The 25,206-nt window shown below is 37.3% G+C and overlaps 1 protein-coding gene across 2 annotated transcripts in view; it reads left to right on the top strand.

Moving 5' to 3' along the window:
• The window catches only part of ADAMTSL1 (ADAMTS like 1), a 956,380-nt gene that overhangs the window by 685,386 nt on the left and 245,788 nt on the right, over window positions 1-25,206 (top strand). For both annotated transcript variants that reach the window (XM_063609087.1, XM_055294157.1), the window contains 3 exons: window positions 2,877-3,034; window positions 18,260-18,371; window positions 22,628-22,766. In XM_063609087.1, coding sequence (XP_063465157.1) covers window positions 2,877-3,034; window positions 18,260-18,371; window positions 22,628-22,766 — 409 coding nt within the window. The remainder of the gene's footprint in view (window positions 1-2,876; window positions 3,035-18,259; window positions 18,372-22,627; window positions 22,767-25,206) is intronic.

Raw genomic sequence — 25,206 nt, 5'->3', positions numbered from 1 at the left:
TTTTCTTCTTTCTTCTAACCCCCTTCTCTTTTCTTCCTTCATTCTCTTTTTCTACCTACTTTCATGTTTCATTACTTCATCGATCCAGAGGAACATAGAAACACCAAACAACCTTAACACTGTAGCATTTAAAGAAAACCATTATGGTGTAATTAAGCATCCCACGTATTAAAGAAAATTCAGGGCCCTCATATCTTAAAGATAGCTACTGGGATTCAGGATTGAATGGTAATCATAACCCCAAAGATCAAATGGCAGCATGGCTCCTCCAAGGTTTGTGCAAAAGTTGATCTTCAATCATGCCAAGGCAGCAGTACAGAGCTACCTATTTCTTATTATTTAGTGTTGTTCAGATACAGACCTGTAAACTACAAGAAGAAAATTATAGGCTATAAACAAAGAAGAGGATGGGAGGGGATATGATAGCATTTTCTGTAAAATTCAGTTTCACTGAAAGGCTTCACTTCAGTTGGTTCCTTGAGCATTTCTGATTTCCTCCACTGTGATTGTTCCTGGGTTTCCATAAAGCCATCTCTCGTCTGTCCTTTCTCCCCTCCCACACAAATGCCTGTGACACCAATTTAGATAGCAAGCATTATTTTTTAGTAATTGGATTATGAATGAAATCATGCTAAAAAGGCAAACAAGAGGAAGACAAATTGAAGCCCATAAAAGTCAAGATAGCCTACAGTAGTCTTTCTAAATATAAAAATAAATACATTTCACGGAAGAGGTGGGATTTGAAAGACCTTGTGAAGTAAAAGAATAAGTAAGGTACAATTCAGGCAAAACCAAAAAATGCTGATTAAGTCATCTTCTACGGATTCAAGTTTGTTTCTAATCCTGAACAACCCTGTAAAATATAGTGTTGACATGTGAAAAGGTAATGTGTGTGTGTATTATTACCATTCAAATGATTCATTTTTCCCCATTTGAGAATTGGAGAGGGCTAACTTCTAATGTAACAACCCCACTCAAAAACAATACTTTTGTGAGCAGTAACAGATACTGAAATAAAATATTCAGGCCCAGATCATCACCAAGTGGGGGACTGACTCTTCGTTGAAGAAGAAAGAACCCATAGGAGTAGATTTAAGAGGGAAATTTGTTTTTATAAATGTATTAGTCTCCTAGATTTCCTAATTATGTGATCACAAAGAAGCTGAAGAATTGGCCTTGTTTGATTTAATTATCCTAAAGATTTGATGAAAAGCAAACTGGAATCTGCTTTTCTCTCCCAACAAACATACTGTTGGTAGCATATGTATAGCTAAATCATTTTTCCTTGTGTGTTCTTTTATTGTATTTGAAATATAATTCAGCAAAATGAATGTGGGAGTGAAGGATACCCTGTTTCTCTTTTGCCCTTCACTCCCAGAAGCTGGTACAGTGTGAAACCAACCTTAAATATTTTGGACCAAACCAGAATAAGATGAGGCGATCTAGTCTGCCCCCTTGGCTCATCTTTAATTAGATGTACCTTGAGAAGGACAGCTGTAAGCCTCTTGATAAAATGGAATCAGATGCTCAGATCAGGCCTACAACTGCAAGATTTTCCTAAAACTAAGTTAATTGATGTCCTAGAAATATTTCTACAAGTGCCTGTGAGGCAGTTTGAGGAATGAAGGCTGGAGGAAGGAGATTTAGTGCAGTTGCTTTCCCCTGATGACAACAACTGTGATTTCCTCCCTCTAATATTCCTTTGATGTGCCCCGTATTTTTCAGTGGGATCCCCTCTGTTCTGGGGCAAGGGAGTGAAGCCTGGCCTACTCTAGAAGAAGGGCTCCACAGACTTCATCTGAGAGTCACTGGGCATTTAATTGAACACCAAGATTTTCCGGTTGTTGATACTCCTTGCAGTAGAGAACTACAAGTAGACCCCCTCTACAATAATGTAATACAAGTACTTTAGGTACTTGAGTGCCTCCGGAGACCTTAAAATTGTTTTAACCCAGACCCCCACCAAAGCACTCCATTTTTCTGCTGAAGAATCTCTGCCAAAACCAAACGTTCTTGTCAAGTTTTGGAAAACATTAGCCTTAGTCCATCCATCTTTCTTCATGCAACACAACAGACAGTTGTTCTAAATCACCCCTCAGTCCCATGGGAACTTAGTCTTCTCTGAATCACACATCATAATTACCGTCATCCCCAGCATGCTCTAATTTTCTACAACAAAACATGCTTCATAGGCTTTGTCATTGGCCAAATCTGGATTTGAATGCTACAGAAATAAAGGGTTTTTTCTATCTTAAGCACTTATGAAATACCTTATATATGCATAAAGCTGAACTAAGTATCAAAATGGATTTTAAAAAGAGAATACTGAAAATGATAGTTCCTGTTCTTACATCACTATTGTTTCTTCATTTTGAGCAATGGCATCAGTGCAGTAAGTAACCAGAAAGTATACATAAACACAGGTTAATGCACGAATATAAAGTCATACGGGTACTGAGGCAACTCAGAGATACACACTGGATCTTGTAGAGCAAAAGAAAACTGGAGGGTATCCTAGGCTGAGGGCCATCAAGATTGAAGTCAAGAGACATATGAGAATTGGTTTAGTCAAAGGAATAGGGGTGCAGTAAAGTGGGATGCCCAAATAACATCATCTGGAGAGTCACAGATTTTTTTGACAGGAACCCTTGAATGCCTGGCTAATGACTTTTGAAATAATTTCAACTCCAGCATAAATTCCTGTGTGACTCAGCAGTGCCTATATATTTTGTTGATATCACAATTTCAATTTTGTCAGCTATATAAAGAATGATGTGTCTCCCTTACCTAGCTCCAAATATTGTTGCATGAAATGTGCTTGCCTGTGGTTGCCCTAGGAACACATTTCTCTCATCTTCATGTGTTTGATTATATAGATCTGGAAACCAAAACCCTCCAGGGGGCTAAAGGTGAAAACAGTCTCAGCTCCACAGGAAATTTTCTTGTGGACAATTCTAGTGTGGACTTCCAGAAATTTCCAGACAAAGAGATACTAAGAATGGCTGGACCACTCACAGCAGATTTCATTGTCAAGGTGAGCCCTATTTAGATACCTCGTTTTCAAGCCACATCCCGACTGATGTTACTGATAATTTCCTAAGCAGAGAGAGACTTTTGGTTCTGACATATGTTTGGAAAGCGTGTTTGTTACCCAGAAAATGTTTAATCTGAGGGTGTTGAGCTAGCTGCATCCTGGACCTTATGAGAATATATGATATTTCAAGGTCATAGGAAATCTTTATTATATAATTAATACAATCTTTATTATGTAATTAATAAAACAACCCCACCTAAGAGGCCAATGTATCATAAGTTGGTGGCTATAGATTGTTTTTAAAATAGTTTGGATACAGTCATTGACTTATATAGGCTATCCTCAGTAAAAGAGGAAAACAAACCGATTATCCACCGACTTGGTCAACTGATCATGCTTCCAATGGCAAGCTCTGTTTTCTTTTGTACTGGCAAGAAAACTAAGTTGTTTCCTTCTATCAGAGCTTCCCTAGTATTCAAGGTAATATAAAACACATTGCTGGAAGCAACATGCACATTCTGCTGGAAAAATGCACACACTAGAAGAACATTTGGGAATCACAATAAAATAAAACATATTTTTTCCTTCAGTAGGTCAGGAGGACCTGAAGGATTTCAGCTGTAAAGCTGTAAAACTTGTAATGTGTCCAGGACTCCATAAATTTTTCATCATGGGACCTGGAGCCAGAGGACATTTGATTTAAGCTAAAGCTTGATGACCCCATGGCAGCTGGAAGTAAGAATGCATATAGGAAAATGCAATAGGCAGTAAGGTTGGAGGGAGAAAGGTTCCGGAATACTGTCCTCCATCTCCATCTGCATGGTAGTTCTTTTTAATCCAGTCCAGACGCCAGCCACATGAACGTGAGCAAGAAGCTACAAGCCATCAGAGGTAGCTCACAATAGAAATGATGCTGTAGGTAGTTAAATGATTTCCGTTAAGCAAGAAAATCCAGTAAAGAAGTGAAAGATGTCTTTATTCTTTGAAGCCCTTGGAGTACCATGAAATAGACCAAGTATACTATAGTAATTTCCCTAGTGGCCTTGTGAGAGTTAATACACATACTGAAATTATATAACTGGATTCAAGCAATATTACTTACATTGGAACAGCTCACAGCATTGTCAAATGTGTTACATCTATCCAGTTGCCTTCTGCACATCACTGCTTGGATAACCCACAGGCACAACAAGCCTGACATGCCTAAGTTTAACTTGAGCCCCAGAAACCTGCTTTATCATCTTTTTTTAAAAAAATCTTATAAATGAAGACACTGTCTACCCAGGCAAGTCAGAAACCTTTGATTCACCCTGATTTTCCCTTCTATATGCAACCGGTCAGACTTCATCCAAACTATCTCTCAATACTGGTTTTTCTCCTCCATCCTTGCTGCCACTGCGTTAGTGCAGGCCTTTACTTTTTCTCATCTGAACTAGTACCATGGACCCTGAGCTAGTTTACCAGCCTCTGATTTCATTGCCTATGTTACCTTTAGAGTGCGTTTCCTAAAACCCTTTTCCTAATCCTTCATAACCCCTCACCTTCACTCGTTGCCTCTAGGTTAGAAGACAAATCCGTAGCACAGTATCTGCTACTCTTGTTTAGCTGCATTGTGCCCACCTTTCCAACCTCACCTTTGACTTTTCCCCTTCTGTTTCAGCCCTGAATGATGGGCAGGTCCCCCAGCACCTTACACTCTCATAACTCATTACCTTTGCAGGATGCTGTGCCCTCTACCTAGAATGCTCTTATCTTGTCTTCTTCCATTCTCTTCACTACCTCTTATTTCTTCTTCAAGATCCCCTCTTTCCAGGAGTATTCTTTGACTCTACCCCAAATTTCTGTCTGTATCTCCCCACCTCTGTGTTCCTTGAGGGAAGAAACTGAATTGTATTTGTCTTCATATCTCCATAAGAAGAACCCAATAAGCACTAACAAGTGCTGGATAAATAAAGAATTTTTGCCACACAACAATTGTTTAAATAGAGCAGATGCTGACATCTCTATTATACCCACAAGGAAACTTAGCTTCAGGAAAGTTGAGTGACTTGCCTGAGTTCACAGTGATGGGAAGCCAGCACTGAAAATCACATCTCTTTACTTCTAGTCCAGAACGCTTTTAATATTTTGTGTTGCTTCTAAGAGTATGTATCTTTTTCTTCAGCGTTTCTTTAGAAAACACTGGGAGTCAAATAAATGTAAAGTTATTCTAAGATAGATTATATAATTCTTAGTTTGCTTAAACTTTAAAATGAGCCAGATAATTGAAGTACGTACACAAAAAAAGAAGAAAATTATCTTTTTTCTAGTACTTCGTAATGAAACAACTTTCTCTTCCCTAATTTTCCTCAGAGAAATAGCTGAAAATAAGATATTACTATTGATTATTTATCATTTTTCATGATTTAGCTTTTACAATTATATATATCATATGAATTAAGCTTTCAGTAGCATTCAAAGTATAGTCTCTTTTGCATTATGTATATAATACATATATATAGTTGATTAATCAAATTCTCTTTAGAGATTTAAATGGCCATATACCCAAGTCTCAAACCAACCTCACCTTGACAAACGTCATTAGAAACACTAAAATCCATCTTCACAATCAGCAACATAGCATCATCCTTGAAATGGGGTCATTACCCTGGCCATCTGGTGGTATGAAGTCAAGTGATTCAGAAAGCGGAATAAACCAAATAGCAGAAAGCCATCAGTGTGGTGCTTACACAGAGGCCATGAGTATCTGGGTCTTCACAGAGAGCTAACCAACAGCTATTTGAAGATTTTTTTTTCTTTAAGACATGGAAGGATTTTATTTTCGAGATGTGGACATTCTCTTAAAACAGTCTAATTGAAACAAGTTCTCTTTTAATTTTTATTAATTAATTTTTAATTGATGAGTAAAAACTATATTCATCATATACAACATGTTTTCAAATATGTATACTTTGTGGAACAGCTGAACTGAGCTAATTAACATATGTATTACTTCACATGTTTGTCAATTTTTTGTGTTGAGAACACTTGAAATCTATCTCTTGGCAACTCTCACAATTACAATACATTGTTATTAACTGCAGCCACCGTGTTGCAGGTAGATCTCCTGAACTTATTTTTCCTAATGAAATTTTGTATCTTTTGACCAACATTTCCCCCACAATTCACTTCCACCCCAACCCCCTGGCAGCCAACATTCTACTCTGTGTTTCTATGAGGTCAATTCTTTTAGATTGGACACAGAAGTATTATTAATATCACGCAGTATTTGTCTTTCTGGGCCTAGCTTATTTCATTTAACATAATGTTCTCCAGGTTCATCCACATTGTCAAAATGACAGGATTTTCTTCTTTTTTGCAGGCTGAATAGTATTCCATTGTGCATACATACTACATTTTGTTTATCTGTCTGTTGATGAACACCTAGGTTGATTTCACATCTTGGCTATTGTGACTAGTGCTGCAGTGAACATGAGAGTGTAGATATCTCTTCAACATACTGATTTCATTTCCTTTGAGAATATACCCAGGAGTGAGATTGCTGGATCATATGGTAGTTCTGTTTTTTGAATTTTTTTAGAAATCTTTATACTGTTTTCTACAATGGCTGAATCAATTTACATTCCCACCCATAGTATCCAAGGGTTCCCTTTTCTCTACATCTGTGCCAATACTTATCTTTTGTCTTTTTGATAACAGCAATTCTATAAGGTGTAAGGTGATATTATAGTATTGAATGCCTTTCCCTGATGATTAATGATGTTGAGCATTTTTAAATATGCCTGTTGGCCATTTGTGTGTCTTCTCTTGAGAAAAATCTATTCAGATCCTTTGTTTATTTTTCAGTCAGATTGTTTTCTTGCTATTGAGTTGTTTGAGTTTCTTGTATATTTTGGATATTAACCCCTTATCAGATGTGTGATTTGCAGTTTTTTTCCATTCTGTAGGTTGTCTCTTCACTCTGTTGATTGTTTCCTTCACTGTGCAGAAGCTTTTTAGTTTAACGTGATCTCATTTATCTATTTTTGCTTTTGTTGCCTGTACTTTTGGGTCATATTCAAAAAATTGCCCAGACCAATTGAAGATTGTCACCTATGTTTTTTTCTAGTAATTTTATAGTTTCAGGTCTTACACTTCAGCCTTTAATCCATTTTAAGTTGATTTTTGTGTATAGTGTGAGATACGGGTGTGATTTTATTCTTCCACATATGGAAGTTTTTCCAAACACTAATGCCCTTTTCTCAGCAACTTTGTCAGAAAATCAATGGACCTTAAATTTGTGGATTAATGTCTGGGCTGTCTTCTGTTTCATTGGTCTATGTGTCTGTTTTTAGAATGGTACCATGTTGTTTTGATTACTATAGCTTTTCAGTAGATGTTGAAATCAGGTCATATGATGCCTTTAGCTTTTTTCTTTTTTGTTCTAGATTACTTTGGCTATTTGGGGTATTTTGTGGTTCCATTTGAATTTTAGGTTTTTTTATCCATTTCTGTAAAAAATGTCATTGGAATTTTGATGGAGATGTATTAAATCTGTAGATAGTGTTGAGTGGTATGGACATTTAACAATATTAATTGTTCCAATTCATAACACAGGATATCTTTCCATTAATTTGTGTTTTCTTCAATTTTTTCATCAATCTTTTATAGTTTTCAGTGTCTTTCACTTTCTTGATTAAATTTACTCCTAAATATTGGGGTTTTTGGTAGCTATTATAAATGGCTTTAATTTCTTTTTTGAATGGTCTGCTATTAGTGTATAGAAATGCCATTGATGTTTATATGTTGCTTTTTTTATCCCGCAACTTTACTGAATTTATTGATTAGTTCTAACAGTTTTTTGGTGGATGCATTATATATTAATTTAAGCACTGCATTGCTTTTTGAAAAAGATATTGTGGGAATCAGAATGGCCACTTGTCAGTATCTCCATGGACTTTTATTGCCAAAATACCATTTTTGTTTCTTTAAAAGGAAAAGACTTTTTTGTGCAAAAGGAAGATTTTGTGACAGTGAGCAATTGTTACATATTGCCCTTATTTCTAAAATAATGTTTTGGAATATGCTTCTCTTGCCACCTTTACAACTAGACTGAATTCTCATCTTGCTTCCTAGAGGAGCATTTCTTCTAAAAATTTTTAACTTGTTCCATTCACTCTACATACATTTTTGACAATGCCAGTTTAGTGTGGTAGAATAGATAATCTGCTGCTTACTGGGTGTGTGACCTTAAGAATATTGCTTTGCCTCCTCAAACCTGTTTACTCTTTTATGAAGTGGTAATAAAATACTCCCCACTCCTGAAGGAGCCCTTTTGAGGGATTAAATGAGATAACGTATATAAAAGTGGATAGATCCAAATTACTTACTTTCCATCTTTTTGAAACACTTTAACTTTCAGTCAAACAAATCACCATACCCTATGTAAACAACAGCAGGAAGCTGCTTTGCTGAAGATGGTGAGAGGCTGCTGCATTTACCAGTGGTATACCCAGGAACAATGTGGCAGATGTAGCCATTAAGATAAATGGCCATGAGAGCAGACTGGGGGTGACATCTGCCAGTACATTAATTATTAGAGGTGATCTGGCCATCATCTGGATAACTGGCTGGCTTAGTATCCCCTCCCTCCCTTACCATGCCATGCATCTTTTCTGAAGCTACAGACCCAAGGAAAGAGAATGACTTTCCTAAGTAGAAGAGTCCTTCTCAGTCATAGGTCTATTCTTCATTAGAACCTCCAACTCAGCTCTACCTGTTAAAGCAGCTAAGATATTTTGATACATATTCCGGTTTTGCCCATTTGAAAGATCTATCCAGAAAGCCAGATTAGACAGAGAAGAAGGTGGTCGATGAATATCTAAGCTACCAAAGTAGTAGAAACACACAGCAGAAGAGAAAACAATAGCATACTCAGAGCTAAGAGCACTAACTCATAATTCATGCACTGATAATGACAGAACACTTATTTCCTGCAGAGGACAATTTTTAAAAGGTATTGCATGCCTATAGTTGGAAAATTTGCTTAGGAAGATTGGCATCATTCCAACTGTTACCAAAATTGCATCTTTGAGAATTCTAAGGGACAGAAACTTTGCAATTTCTACTTGCATCAGTTAGATTATTAGGCAAAGATGATGCCCTCATATTTTGTTCTAGATAGCCTTGAACATAACGTTGCACACAATTCAGGATACAAAACTTGCTTTTATTACAACAGGAAACAATACAAGGAGTCTGGAGAGAAATCCCACGTCCAAAATAATGGGAATTTACTTTATTAAGTAAGTTACTAAAATTATAAATATATATATATTTATATATATAAATACATATATTTCCTTCATTTAGCAGATGATTGATACATGAGGCAGATTGACCACCCTATATAGTATCTTCCCTCTCCTAGCTTATAATGTCATTTGGAAGATAAAAGACTAGATAGACAATTTTGAAATAGTGATACATATCATTGAATACTAAAGAAAAAAAGACACAAAGTGAAAGCTATAGATATGCACTACAAGCTAATATGCTTAAGAAAGCCTTTGTGGTGGGTGGATCACTTGAAGTCAGGAGTTCAAGGCCAGTCTGGCCAACATGGTGAAACCCCATCTCTACTAAAACTACAAAAATTAACTTGGCATGGTAGCAGGCACCTGTGATCCCAGCTACTCGGGAGGCTAAGGCAGGAAAATCGCTTGAATCCAGGAGGCGGAGGTTTCAGAGATTGTACCATTGCACTCCAGCTTGGGTGACAAGAACAAAACTCCGTCTCAAAAAAAAAAAAAAAAAAAAAAAAGCCTTTGTGATACTTGGGCAGCCTGTAAATCTTGGGTAGGACTGAAATACAGTTAGTCCTCTACTTACAACAACCAACAACAAATTTTTGACTTTATTTTGGTGCAACAGTAATATGCGTTCAGTAGAAAATTTATTTCAAGTACTCATACACCCATTCTGTTTTTCCCTTTTAGCACAGTACTTAATAAATTATATGAAATATTCAACACTTTATTATTATTATTATTTTTTACCTTTCATTGCCATTCTTTTTTATTATTATACTTTAGGTTTTAGGGTACATGTGCACAATGTGCAGGTTTGTTACATATGTATCCATGTGCCATGTTGTTTTGCTGCATCCATTAACTCGTCATTTAGCATTAGGTGTATCTCCTAATATTGTCCCTCCCCCCTCCCCCCACCCCACAACAGTCCCCGGAGTGTGATATTCCCCTTCCTGTGTCCATGAGTTCTCATAGTTCAGTTCCCACCTATGAGTGAGAACATGCGGTGTTTGGTTTTTTTGTCCTTGCGATAGTTTACTGAGAATGATGTTTTCCAGTTTCATCCATGTCCCTACAAAGGACATGAACTCATCATTTTTTATGGCTGCATAGTATTCCATGGTGTATCTGTGCCACATTTTCTTAATCCAGTCTATCGTTGTTGGACATTTGGGTTGGTTCCAACTCTTTGCTATTGTGAATAGTGCCGCAATAAACATACGTGTGCATGTGTCTTTATAGCAGCATGATTTATAGTCCTTTGGGTATATACCCAGTAATGGGATGGCTGGGTCAAATGGGATTTCTAGTTCTAGATCCCTGAGGAATCGCCACGCTGACTTCCACAATGGTTGAACTAGTTTACAGTCCCACCAACAGTGTAAACATGTTCCTATTTCTCCACATCCTCTCCAGCACCTGTTGTTTCCTGACTTTTTAATGATGGCCATTCTAACTGGTGTGAGATGGTATCTCACTGTGGTTTTGATTTGCATTTCTCTGATGGCCAGTGATGATGAGCATTTTTTCATGTGTTTTCTGGCTGCATAAATGTCTTCTTTTGAGAAGTGTCTGTTCATGTTCTTCGCCCACTTTTTGATGAGGTTGTTTGTTTTTTTCTTGTAAATTTGTTTGAGTTCATTGTAGATTCTGGATATTAGCCCTTTGTCAGATGAGTAGGTTGCAAAAATTTTCTCCCATTCTGTAGGTTGTCTGTTCACTCTGATGGTAGTTTCTTTTGCTGTGCAGAAGCTCTTTAGTTTAATTAGATCCCATTTGTCAATTTTGGCTTTTGTTGCCATTGCTTTTGGTGTTTTAGACATGAAGTCCTTGCCCATGCCTATGTCCTGAATGGTATTGCCTAGGTTTTCTTGTAGGATTTTAATGGTTTTAGATCTAACATTTAAGTCTTTAATCCATCTTGAATTAATTTTTGTATAAGGTGTAAGGAAGGGATCCAGTTTCAGCTTTCTCCATATGGCTAGCCAGTTTTCCCAGCACCATTTATTAAATAGGGAATCCTTTCCCCATTGCTTGTTTTTGTCAGGTTTGTCAAAGATCAGATAGTTGTAGATATGCGGCATCATTTCTGAGGGCTCTGTTCTGTTCCATTTATCTATGTCTCTTGTTGTGGTACCAGTACCATGCTGTTTTGGTTACTGTAGCCTTGTAGTATAGTTTGCAGTCAGGTAGCGTGATGCCTCCAGCTTTGTTCTTTTGGCTTAGGATTGACTTGGCGATGTGGGCTCTTTTTTGGTTCCATATGAACTTTAAAGTAGTTTTTTCCAATTCTGTGAAGAAAGTCATTGGTAGCTTGATGGGGATGGCATGGAATCTATAAATTACCTTGGGCAGTATGGCCATTTTCATGATATTGATTCTTCCAACCCATGAGCATGGAATGTTCTTCCATTTGTTTATATCCTCTTTTATTTTGTTGAGCAGTGGTCTGTAGTTCTCCTTGAAGAGGTCCTTCACATCCCTTGTAAGTTGGATTCCTAGGTGTTTTATTCTCTTTGAAGCAATTGTGAATGGGAGTTCACTCATGATTTGGCTCTCTGTTTGTCTGTGATTGGTGTACAAGAATGCTTGTGATTTTTGTACATTGATTTTGTATCCTGAGACTTTGCTGAAGTTCCTAATCAGCTTAAGGAAATTTTGGGCTGAGACGATGGCGTTTTCTAGATATACAATCATGTCATCTGCAAACAGGGACAATTTGACTTCCTCTTTTCCTAATTGAATACCCTTTATTTCCTTCTCCTGCCTGATTGCTCTGGCCAGAACTTCCAGCACTATGTTGAATAGGAGTGGTGAGAGAGAGCATCCCTGTCTTGTGCCCATTTTCAAAGGGAATGCTTCCAGTTTTTGCCCATTCAGTATGATATTGGCTGTGGGTTTGTCATAGATAGCTCTTATTATTTTGAGATACGTCCCATCAATACCTAATTTATTGAGAGTTTTTAGCATGAAGGGTTGTTGAATTTTGTCAAAGGCCTTTTCTGCATCTATTGAGATAATCATGTGGTTTTTGTCTTTGGTTCTGTTTATATGCTGGATTACGTTTATTGTTTTGCGTATGTTGAACCAGCCTTGCATCCCAGGGATGAAGCCCACTTGATCATGGTGTATAAGCATTTTGATGTGCTGCTGGATTCGGTTTGCCAGTATTTTATTGAGGATTTTCGCATCAATGTTCATCAAGGATATTGGTCTGAAATTCTCTTTTTTGGTTATGTCTCTGCCAGGCTTTGGTATCAGGACGATGCTGGCTTCATAAAATGTGTTAGGGAGGATTCCCTCTTTTTCTATTGATTGGAATAGTTTCAGAAGGAATGGTACCAGTCCCTCCTTGTACCTCTGGTAGAATTTGCCTGTGAATCCATCAGGTCCTGGACTCTTTTTGGTTGGTAAGCTATTGATTATTGCTACAATTTCAGAACATATTATTGGTCTATTCAGAGATTCAACTTCTTCCTGGTTTAGTCTTGGGAGGGTGTATTTGTCGAGGAATTTATCCATTTCTTCTAGATTTTCTAGTTTATTTGCATAGAGGTGTTTGTAGTATTCTCTGACGGTAGATTGCATTTCTGTGGGATCGGTGGTGATATCCCCTTTTTCATTTTTTATTGCATCTATTTGATTCTTCTGTCTTTTCTTCCTTATTAGTCTTGCTAGCGGTCTATCAATTTTGTTGATCTTTTCAAAAAACCAGTTCCTGGATTCATTAATTTTTTGAAGGGTTTTTTGTGTCTCTATTTCCTTCAGTTCTGCTCTGATTTTAGTTATTTCTAGCCTTCTGCTAGCTTTTGAATGTGTTTGCTCTTGCTTTTCTAGTTCTTTTAATTGTGATGTTAGGGTGTCAATTTCAGATCAACACTTTATTATAAAACATGCTTTGTGTTAGATGATTTTGTCCAACTGTAGCCTGGCATAGGTGTTCTGAGCACATTTAAGGTAGGTGTGGGGAAGCTGGGATGTTTGGTAAGTGAGGTGTGTTAAATGCATTTTCAACTTATAATATTTTCAACTTATGATGAGTTTATCAGGATATAACCCCATTGTAAGTTGAGGAGCATCTGTAAACAATTCCTTTATCCACTGGAGGCTGAGCTTTGGCCAACGTTTAATCCCAGATTGGTTTCACCCTCACACCCAGCCTGTTTCTAGACAGTCTCCCCTTTTCAGTCAACCCATGCTTATAAAAGGGAAAACCGTTGTCCTAAGCTATGTGTTCTTGAGAGGAAAAGTTTAAATCAACTGTAGGAAAGAAAAGAAGTGAATAGTATGTACTGGTTCATCTTCCTACCCAACTTTTAGAGGTAGTGACTCTGCCAATATGCCCCTTTTGCTGATAGATGCCAAGCGTTTAGAACTGAGCTAATCAGAATATACTGCATTTCTTGTCAGATTTCACACATTGTTTTGCCCATCACGCAGCTAGGTTTAGGATGCAGAGACAGAGAACTGATTCCTCATCTTTCTTTCACTCTTGAGAGTTGCAGATCCCTGCCCAATCCTGCCTCGCTCCCCACCACCACAATATTAAGCTCAGCTCTGGTCATTGGTTTCCTGTCCTCCTCCTCCATCTGACCACTGGGACAGTCCTTCAAGTAGGCTGCAGTCTGCTTTGCCACTCAGTATATCCTTCCTGACAAATCTTTGCCACCCTCTTTGTTCTTTAGACAACATTATACCTGTTGTTTCCAGAGAAGCATCTCTGATCTACTGCCCTACTCAAGGGTTGTGGGCAGCATTAATCATAACCCTTGCCTAGGTAGGTTGGGCACAGTGGCTCATGCCTGGAATCCCAGCACTTTTGGGAGCTGAGGCAGGAGGACTGCTTGAGCTCAGGAGTTTGAGACTAGCCTGGGCTATTCTAGTTTGAGACCCCATTTCTATGAAAAAGAAAAAAAAAACTCTGAGCTAGGGGCCTATGGGCTGAACTGCACTATTTTCCAATATGGAGGTCTGGAGTTCTAGAAAAACTAGAAAACTCTATAAGAAGTACAGAGGTAAAGTTGGGTACTAACATTTTTTTAAATCATTTTTAATCTAGTAATGCCTAATCTTAGCATTTCCAACTGTTAAAATTATCAGGCATTTTAAACAGTGAGACAACTGAATCTGTTTCATTCCCATAGTAAGTAGCATTTTGGCAAGCCCTCTTCACTATACTGTCTACCTAAAAAGACAGCCTTCCAAGGAGTGTAGAAAGTGCTCTTGGGGTTGGGTGTGGTGGCTCACGCCTGTAATCCCAACACTTTGGGAGGCCGAGGCAGGTGGATCACCTGAGATCAGGAGTTTGAGACCTGCCTTGCCAACATGGCAAAACCTCGTCTCTACTAAAAATACAAAAAATTAGCTGGGCATGGTGGTGGACACCTGTAATCCCAGCTACTCGGGAGGTTGAGGCAGGAGAATCGCTTGAACCTGGGAGACAGAGGTTGCAGTGAGCTGAGATCACACCACTTCACTCCACCCTGGGTGACAGAGCGAGACTCCATCTCAAAACAAAGTGCTCTTGGATAAACATTGTTTTGTAATAATATTTTTTCCGTTTATGAATTTTATCATTTGATGATAAAATCAAGTGATCAGTAACATCTTCAAGGAAACTGGCAGATGTATATAAAAAGATAATGACTCATCTAATAATTTATCACAAGCAATAGTTAGAAATTTCAAAAGTACCTGAAAGGTATATAATTCAATTGTTTGTTCATTCATTCATTCATTTATTCAGCCATTGTTTGGATACCTACTATGTGCCAGACATTGTAGATGACCCTGAAAAGTGATGAGCAGGATAAATGTACCTGCCTCCATGGAGTTTTCAGAATGCGAAGGAGAAAGATGATAAGATAGCAATTATTTCAAAATTAGGTATTTATAGATATATAACTGCTATAAGAAAGATTTTATTGTTGTTGCATATCTTTTCAAGCCCAAACAAAAGCATTTTAAAATAGTCTTAACAGCAGTTCCTGAGGATACAGTATCTCTGTCAACTACCAGAACAGCCCAAAATTGAGTCTAGTAGACTGACACATTTAATAAACAGATTTACCAGTTTTCCATGTTATTCTCTCCCTAGCAGGCATACTGATGTATGTTCACTGTTTCCAAGCTTTCCAAAGTCATGACAACCCTGTCGCTCTGAGAGCAGTGTGACCAAGTCACATAACACTGTGGATCCCAGCTCAGAGGTACACAGTAGTGGCTCACCTGTGACTTCCTTTTGCCTCCCTGTCCTCATGAGAGCAGCGACTGAACAGCTAAGCCAGGTTGGGGGGACCCGTGACTGCCAGCCCCCTTGCTGGCCCATCTGAGGCAACAGCTTCTAAATCGGTGAGAGAAAGAAACTTAGGGAAAATCCCAAAGCTCACAAATTGCCTTTTGACCATGAGAAAGGAAAAGATGCTTTGACAGTGCTTTGTGTGCTTAATGATGTCTTCATGTGCTTATACTATCTCCTTGATTCCTTGAATTTTACATGGAATTAAAGCTCAACCATAACCCCCCATAACATTTCTATGGCCCTCCAGCTCTGTCATGACAGTGCAGTCAATTGCTATGGAAAAGTTTTTGTCTTGTCTTTTCACGTTAGTGTGAGAAATCATTATGTTGAATTAGAAACACTGAAACATTGTGATTATAGGAAGAAGAGCTTGGTTCAAATACTCTTTTTTATTAACATAAGGAGGTCAAAATTACATATACCAGATGTGTTTAACTCCCTAAACCAAATGTGTCAAACTGAAGCTTTCTAAAACAGAGTTTCTCCAAGTGTTATGATGCTGTATCCTCCTCACATTGGCTGTAAGAAGCTAAGATTTTTTTCCCTTACTTCCCAGGACTCAGGTTAGCATTCCAAAAAGAACACCTGCAAAAACAAACAAAAAAAGCAAAAAACAAAAACAAACAAACAAAAAACCTCATCTCTTTGAATCCACACAAATGCTCTGGTCTTTTATTTTTCATCAATCTTGTGTTTAAATGAAAGTTTTTTTCTTATAGCTTTCCAGTGTGATAACCACACATCCCAAGAGAGCTAGAGGCTTTTGTGAGCTAAAAAAAAAAAAAAAAAAAAAAAAAGAACTTTCCAAGGAATGTGATTAATACTACATCCCTAAGCAAGCAATTAGGTACCCCTGTATCTGACACATAGAAATGAGAAATAGAAATCTATAGGCAGTGCTCCTTTTTTGTGAAAGACACTGTATTGCTTCAGCTGTTTTTGTTTTAAAGTAGGGAATGGTATCACTGTTTATTCTAATTAGAAAATACGTAAATACTCTATAAGTCAAAATCCCAGGGTAATATGAGACATTCTGTAGAGTTTCTCTCTTCCTTCTTTCCACCTCTCTCAGACTTTCTGACAAACATTTCCATATTCCCATCTAAACTCCAAAAACTGATGTAGAGTTTAGCATCCATCACTTTTTCTTGGCCCTGTTTCTTCAATATTCTTATTTTCCCCCTGCATCCTAGATGTTTAATCCACTTGTTAAATTAAGTAGCACAGAAATAGGGCTATCTTTAAAATAATCTGAAGGCCAAATCCACCAATTTATCCTATATTACAGGCAATTAAGAAAATGGTAAGACTTGGCCAGGCGCAGTGGCTCATGCCTGTAATCCCAGCACTTTGGGAGGCCAAGGCGGTCGGATCACAAGGTCAGGAGATCGAGATCATCCTGGCTAACACTGTGAAACCCTGTCTCTACTAAAAATACAAAAAATTAGCCGAGCGTGGTGTCAGGCGCCCGTAGTCCCAGCTACTCAGGAGGCTGAGGCAGAAGAATGGTGTGAACCCGGGAGGCAGAACTTGCAGTGAGCCGAGATCGTGCCACTGCACTCCAGCCTGGGCAACACAGCCAGACTCCATTGCAAAAAAAAAAAAAAAAAAAAGAAAGTAAAAAGAAAAGAAAAATAGTAAGACTTAAAACTTAATAAAGACTTAGGGCAGGTGGTTCAGCTGGACTCTGATACTTCTCTAATTGTTGTAATGTAGAGTAAGAAGTAATCCTCTCAATTGTCCTCAGAACCTCCTTATAATAAGTAGTACAAACCTTACCCAACAGTCTGAATGTTGTATCATTCTGTCTTCATGAAATTGTTGACATAAGGTACTTTTTCCTTCTCTTCAGTTTATGTTTTCTCAACCTTGTACTCTTAAGAACCACTAAGGACTTGTCTCACATACCCCCTTTAAAAAAAAAAAGAAGTTGTAATTTCCATTAAGCACCAGTTTTATTTAAAAGTAAATAAATTGTTTTTAAGTAATTGTTTTTGTAACATAAATTTGTGTTTTTCAGTTTGATTCTTAAACCATCAACATTTGAATTACCTAGTTCTCTGGGCATGGGCCCAGATATTTGCATTTTAGCAAGCATCTAGTTGGTAACTTTGCATACTCAAATATGTGAATCACTAAATTCACCAGAAGCCCAATATGTGTCTCTGAATGAGAAATGTTATTTAATTCTTTAACTCGTCTTTTTTCTTAACCAAAACCAGTATCTTTTATTTTCTGCAGTATATAATTTTCTTAGAACAAATTGTCTATTTCTGAATCTACATTTTAAAATCCACATAATTTTATCTATTATACCAAAGAGGTTGGAAATAAAGGACGGAAAGGGAATACTGGCTTGGAATAAGATGACAGTGAAATCACAAATTGAGATATTGCTCTCCCTTGTTCTGTGGCAACAGAACTGAGAAGATAATGATAGTGAAAGCTTATTCAAGGACCATTCACTGGTAAAATGGTAGGATAAATGATACTGCCATTGCCACTTCTCCCGCAGTGCAGTCTCTCACACAGCCTGAAACCATCAGCACTGCCATATACTCTTGTTCGAAGCTGCAAGGGACCAGAAAGCACCGCACTGTCACGTTACTTCTACCTTCCTGTTGACTTCTGCAGATTCGTAACTCGGGCTCCGCTGACAGTACAGTCCAGTTCATCTTCTATCAACCCATCATCCACCGATGGAGGGAGACGGATTTCTTTCCTTGCTCAGCAACCTGTGGAGGAGGTAATGGTGTTCACTTAGTCTAGAAACTGTTGGCTTCTGTGAGGAAATACTTGGGTATTATAAGAGTAGAATTACTTCAGCGTGGAAGAAATTTTGTGCTGTGGTGGACCAGATCCTTTCTTCTGAACAGAGTGGAATCTCGAGGCCCTCCTGTAAGGCAGATACCTCCGCCAAGATGCCAAAGACATTTTCTATCTGTAGAGTCCCATTAGAGGAAACGGTCTTTTTTTTTGAGGGGGGGGGACAGAGTCTCTCACTGTCGCCCAGGCTGAAGTGCAGTGGCGCGATCTCGGCTCACTGCAAGCTCCACCTCCCGGGTTCACGCCATTCTCCCGCTTCAGCGTCCCGAGTAGCTGGGACTACAGGTGCCCGCCACCCCGCCCGGCTAATTTTTTATATTTTTGGTAGAGACGGGGTTTCACCATGTTAGCCAGGATGGTCTTGATCTCCTGACCTCGTGATCCACTCACCCAAAGTGCTGGGCTTACAGGCGTGAGCCACCGTGCCCGACCGAGTAAACAGTCTTTACTTCTTTCCTTGATTTTGTGGAAGGCCAGAGCTAGAAATATTCTAATTTGGCAGCAGTTTGGTCCTGACGCAGGCAGGTCCATTCACTTACATATAAACTACTCATGTGGTTGAAGTAAAGTCATATTCAGCAATCAGTTAAAGAGTGTTTATCAGGCTTACTTAATTAGAGAAAATAGTTTGCTACCAGGAAAAAAAATCTCTGCATTATAGACTTAGGCTCAGTTATTTTTCAACTCCACCCCATCATCCACGCATTAAAAGAAATGCCATTTCTTTTATTTATTCATTAAAATGCATCTCTCCTGAAAAGTCACAAAATAAACTCCTGTCTCTGTTCCATCATATTGGTAACACGAACAGCATTTTGTGTTACTAGAAGAGGCTTTTGTGTTACTACAAAAGGTTATTTTTTCTCATTTTCTGCTCATCATAATTATAGTGTTTACAAAATAATTGCATTGAATGATTTCCCAATAATTTATTTAGACATTTCCCTACAGCAAATCATTTAGTTCCTTTAACTTTTATGCTTTTATAATGCAATGAATAACTTAATACCTAAGTATTTTTCTCCTTCCAAATTATTTTCTTGGTATAAATACTCAGGAGTGAGATTGTTAGATCAAGGAATTTCAGAATTTTTGTGGCTATTGGCACACATTACCAAATTCTTTCCAGAAGGATAACAATCAGTATGTGAATATTTTAGATTCATTGCCAACTGAGTCAGTGTTTGTGGATTATCATGTTTCTAATGTAATGGATATAAAATTGTATGTCTGTTCTTTTGAAAATTAGCACATCAAATAAATTCTAGCTCTAGTTTCATAGAAGCCAGTTAATTGGCTAACTTTAAGTAGCTAATCCACAGAAGTATCACTATATTAATTTGACAAGATATAAAACGATAGTACCTCAAAATGGAGACAAATGATTACCCATAAATTTTTGGAAAACATTGTATGATGTAATTCATCTTTACCTATGTTGTTTCTATCTACACAATGTAAACAAACCACTGAAAAATGTGGTTCTATGGAGCAATGTTGGATTTTAGCTTAAAAGAAGTCAGTAGAAGTGCCATGAAGTACTTTTACTCAGTTGATAAAAACTGGCAATTTAACATTTTAAGCATTTCAATAGAATGAGTGTTTCTAGTTGTTCCGTCTGTTATGGATAGAAAATCATTTAGCTGGCCAGGCGCAGTGGCTCACGCCTGTAATCCCAGCACTTTGGGAAGCCAAGGCAGAAGGATGACTTGAGGCCAGGAGTTCAAGACCAGTCAGGCCAACATGGTGAAATCCCGCATCTCTACTAAATATACAAAAATTAGCTGGGTGTGGTGGCGCAAGCCTGTAATCCCAGCTACTTGGGAGGCTGAGGCATCAGAATCGCTTGAAACCAGAAGGCAGAGGTTGCAGTGAGCCAAGATCATGCCACTGCACTCCAGCCTGGGTGACAGAGCAAGACCCTGTCTCAAAAAAAAGCAAGCAAGCAAGCAAGCAAGCAAGAGAAAGAAAGAAGGAAAGAAAGAAAGAAAGAAAGAAAGAAAGAAAGAAAGAAAGAAAGAAAGAAAGAAAGAAAGAAAGAAAGAAAGAAAATTGCTTTGTTTAAAAATGAACTGTCAATTACTTTGATGTTCCATGGGAATACATTATTTTGATATTTTTACTAATGACTAGCATAGGAAATAGTTTCAAGGAAAGAATCTAAGGTTTGTTTTTCTTTTTTAAAAATGAAAACCATGCTTTGTGAGAAATAGCATTTCAATTATATGCACACATAGAGCTGCTATTAGAGTATGGTGTCAGCAACTTTGATAATAGTTCATTACATAATAAGGACATTGATGTTAGATTCACACGTATCTTACTTCTTTGGGCCTCATTTTCCTCACATTGAAATGAAGAAGTAGAACTATCAGTGGTTTTCAGATGTTTCTGGGTATCAAATCTTGCTTCAAAGGAAACCTTAACTATGAAGCCAGGATAAAAGGAAGACTGTTCTGAGTGAAGATGTGAGGGATGTGGAGACCAGCTGTCCTTCTACTTTATTTTGAAATCTACTGAAGTTTCCAGCTTGAAAATTACTAAAGAAATAATCTCTAAGTTCTCTTCTCTGTTTCTGGTTCCAGATGTAACTGGTTGGACATTTTGCTTAGTGTAAAAATTGCTACTCCAAATACCTTGTAAAACTTTAGAAAACATGATTATCTGATGATTTTGATCATTTCCTTCATTTTTGCTCTAACCCTTCATTTTATACACGCTATAATAGCTTCAAAGCAACAGGTTTAGGCTGACAAATTTTGATTTTGAAAAATAATCATGACAGATTAATAATTTACTGCGTTGTTCCTGTATTTTACTACATGATAAATTCTGTCCCTGTGTAGAAATTATTATCTGGAAAATTATAAAATGATTAGCCTGTTATAAAATTAGATGCTTTTAGAGTACAATGTAATTGAAAAGTAAAAGTACATTTACTTACTTAAAATGTCATTTTGCTACTCGATTTTTTTATAAAACAAATATTAGATGGAAAAAGTGTTCTTATCCATTGCTTTCATGACTTTTCATGCTTTTCATCTTTATAGTCAAATTTTAAAAGGCCTTTTTTTTAGGGTCTTTAATGAACAATTAATTTTTGTGGGTGGTCTGAGAACACAGCCTTAAGCCAGGAAATCTGGCTCATAAACTGCCTTCTGATTTCCTAAAATCTTTTGCAAGTCCCTTAATCATTTAAATCTTGCTTCCTAATATATATTTAGCAATAACCGCGTTCAACCCACCTGCTAGGGTAATATATTTGGCAGATTGATTACGGTAAGAATGATATAAACAGCCTAATTTTTAAAAATTCTCTATGCACATTTATTTTTCACCCCAAGAATCTAAGTCTTGATCACCACCCTACCAGAAATCCACAGGACAATAAAAAGATAAAACATATGAAAAGAATTCAGTATTACTCAACAATACTTTTTTAAGAAAGGCTTCTTTAAACAGTGACAATTTGTCGGTGGAGGCTAAGAAATATTTGCTAGAGAGTTTTTAAAGAGAATGACAGAAGATTTTGAATATAACAAAAATGGAACAGTAACAGGGAGGTATTTTTATTAATTCTGCAGGGAAACAGGATTCGTGATGTCTACTGTTGGAATCTCAATGGTCCATTTACTCAACCCACTCAGGTTGAATTTGGGCAAAAATAATGTTCCCAGGCAGCTGGTGGGACCTGAGCCTGTGCTGGCCCCCCATGTGCAAGGCGAGCAATGTGGGATTTATTTTGTTTATTTATTTGGGAGTTTATTCTCCCTAGCGCCCCAGGTACTAAGGAGGCAATTTAGCATTCTTGTATAAGATGGTTGGTAAATCCTGATGATCTTTTTTAGATACAGAATTCTGCATTATATTTTTAGATCATATAAAAGAAATCACAAGAACAGTTCTTACCACAGTCTTATTATCCGGCTGGGCCCTTAAGTAGTTCAAGCCTAATTATATAATGTAATTATTAAGATTTGAGTGGATTACCTGAGAAAAGCACAGTACTTGAGGTCTGCAAAAATTAATGAGCCTTCCAATTATGTGTCTTTTTTCCCGGAAATGACTAAGGCATTGGGGAATAATTTCCATTGATGTGAGATGGCCAAAATGCATAAAGAAATATATTGCATTGGCGTGTACATTTAAACTTGCCTGGATGGTTTGATACTACAGGTTATCAGCTGACATCGGCTGAGTGCTACGATCTGAGGAGCAACCGTGTGGTTGCTGACCAATACTGTCACTATTACCCAGAGAACATCAAACCCAAACCCAAGCTTCAGGAGTGCAACCTGGATCCTTGTCCAGCCAGGTCAGTCAAATTTGCTAGTTCATTTGTCATAAACATAACTCAAGTTCCAAATAGGTTATTTAAATTACAATGAAACATTTCGATTAAAAATAAAATGAAATTAAACATAAATAGTGTTGCTGTCCAGTGTCCATTACTAATCATGTATTATTAGTACCCATGCTCCTTGCTCTTGCTGCTATGCGAGGCCATCTCAGAGTCTACAGACTTCCCTCTCATAAAGCAGCAGGTGACGTACTCTTCAGAGTCATTTTCTCTTCTGATTTCCTTTCGTTCTGGTTCCTTGTTTCTTTCCTTAACAAGGTCCAGGCCAATGGACCACTCAGCGTTCTTAACCAATGTGATGACACAATGTTCTCAGGATTTTTTCTATTTTATCTCTATTCCCGATCAGGGACAAGATCAGAGCAGACCATATTTCAGGGCTACAGCTGATCCCTTCTAGCCTGTCCACACTGATTATATAGAGTCAAAACCAGCCTTAGAGCAGTTCTGCTGCCTTTGAACATACTCAGTCTTTGCTAAAGAGAAAGAACTTATTCTCAGTAGTCAGATTCTTAAAAGGTCTTTGAAAGTAGAAGCTTTAAACAGGCACTTGACACTTTCACACATGATTATTTGCTTCTTGGAAACTACAGTTAGTCCTCAGATTATCTGCAGGGTCAAGAATCTGCCTGATGAATGAATTATCTCAGGTGAAGAGTAGTCATGGAAGTGCAGGTCAAGAATCTTTTCACGGGTGTAACATTAGCCTTTGCAGTCACAACACTTGCTGGTGATTCTCTTTAGTACAGCATAGCTTACTCATCCTCAACTTAGGAGAGAGAATATAAGAAAAGTCTTCCCCTACAAAAGCAATCAGGAATACCAAAAGACAAAGATTCATTTTCAAACTCCTTGGATTTTTGAGAAACATCTCAATGTTATTTTTTAAAATCATACTATACTGATGATGTATGCATAAAAAGAAAGCTTCAACTCATTAAAATATGACTTGGGCAATGTTGATGCAAATCATGCTATTTTGAGGTGATAAGTAATGCAATTTTAGTTTTTGTTTTCTGCTGTTAATTTCTTAAGGTGTATGTTCCTGTACTCTTTTATCTTTACATTTATGAATGCTAAGTTCTACATGTGATATGAAATTGCTGTTATTAATTAATTCACAGGAACCATATTCCCTACCTCATAAAAGTGAACTCAGAATAACAGGTTTTCATTAAAAGAACAAAAAGAACAGATATTTTATAACTGTAAAATTGAGGTGAAGTTTAATTTAGCATCATATTACATCAGAAAATTATATATTAAAAATTGGATACAATATGAAAACTGAATAAGGTGTTGAAATTGTGCTTGGATTTCTTTATTTTGGAAATCTTAAGGGTTTGAAATTTTTTAGCCAAGACAGTTATAACCCATGCAATTTGACTGCATTTTAAAATTATTCTACTTATACATTTTTATGCATAACTGTAATAGGAAGACCAGTGTATGAAAGGCACAGTTATCCTAATTCAGACAGGTCAAGTCAGGCCTAGAGAGACCTTGAAAGTCTTTTACACATTTCCATGAAAATTTGTACGTGTATTTCTAGGAGAAATGACAATTTCACTTCCCACAACTTCATAAAGCTTTTTTCCACTAAGAAAAAAATGTCAGTTAAGAGATGGCCATGGAAGAGAGTTGTGTGAAATAAAAGCATTTTGTTAACAATTTGAAAGAAATGTTTATAATAATGTTTACTCAGTCTTTCTTGCCTCTGATTTTTACCCACTCTTGTCTGTTGGGGAAACTTTTTTGGCCTATTTCTTATTACCCAAAGCAAAAGGCCATTCTACAGTGAAAGAAGTCTGCCTGTGCAATTTATGCCTTTTCTATGTCCAGTGTTATTTTAAAACATTTAATACAGCACATGAGTAAATGTTGGGACAGGTGGCTATTTAAAAAAGAAAGACACAAAGAAAGATAAGTGATAAAAGGAAAAAGAAAAAATAGGCAAATGTCAGGAGGCTGCTTTTTTTATTGAAGAAGTAATTAGACAAAGCTGAGAAAATTAAGACTTAGCAGTAGGAAAGGTCTAAGGGACAGCTGCTTCCGAAAATGTAAGTATGCTACTCTGAGGTTAAGATACTTCAGAAATTGCCGTGAAATTCATTGAACCCTTTTGCATACCTGTAATCAAAGCAACCCTTCTGAATTCTAAGAGAAAATGAGAAGTGATGACCTAAGACAAGTAGATAGAAGAGACTCCATAAAATAGATCGGCTCCTCCATCAGACATTGCAGAATCAAACCCTCAGGAAGCTGTTTTCTCACTCAGATTTAATGGTCTAATAGTAAAATCAAGAGTGAACAATGACATTCAACCAACACTTTTGTGTCCAAATTTAGAAATTCCCAAAAGGGAAAACCAACATTCTTGGTATAAAGTCACATA

Source organism: Symphalangus syndactylus, chromosome 9 (genome assembly GCF_028878055.3).
Source record: "Symphalangus syndactylus isolate Jambi chromosome 9, NHGRI_mSymSyn1-v2.1_pri, whole genome shotgun sequence".
NCBI lineage: Eukaryota > Metazoa > Chordata > Mammalia > Primates > Hylobatidae > Symphalangus > Symphalangus syndactylus.
Note: the sequence above shows the minus strand (reverse complement) of the source record. Positions and strands in the feature narration are given on the sequence as shown.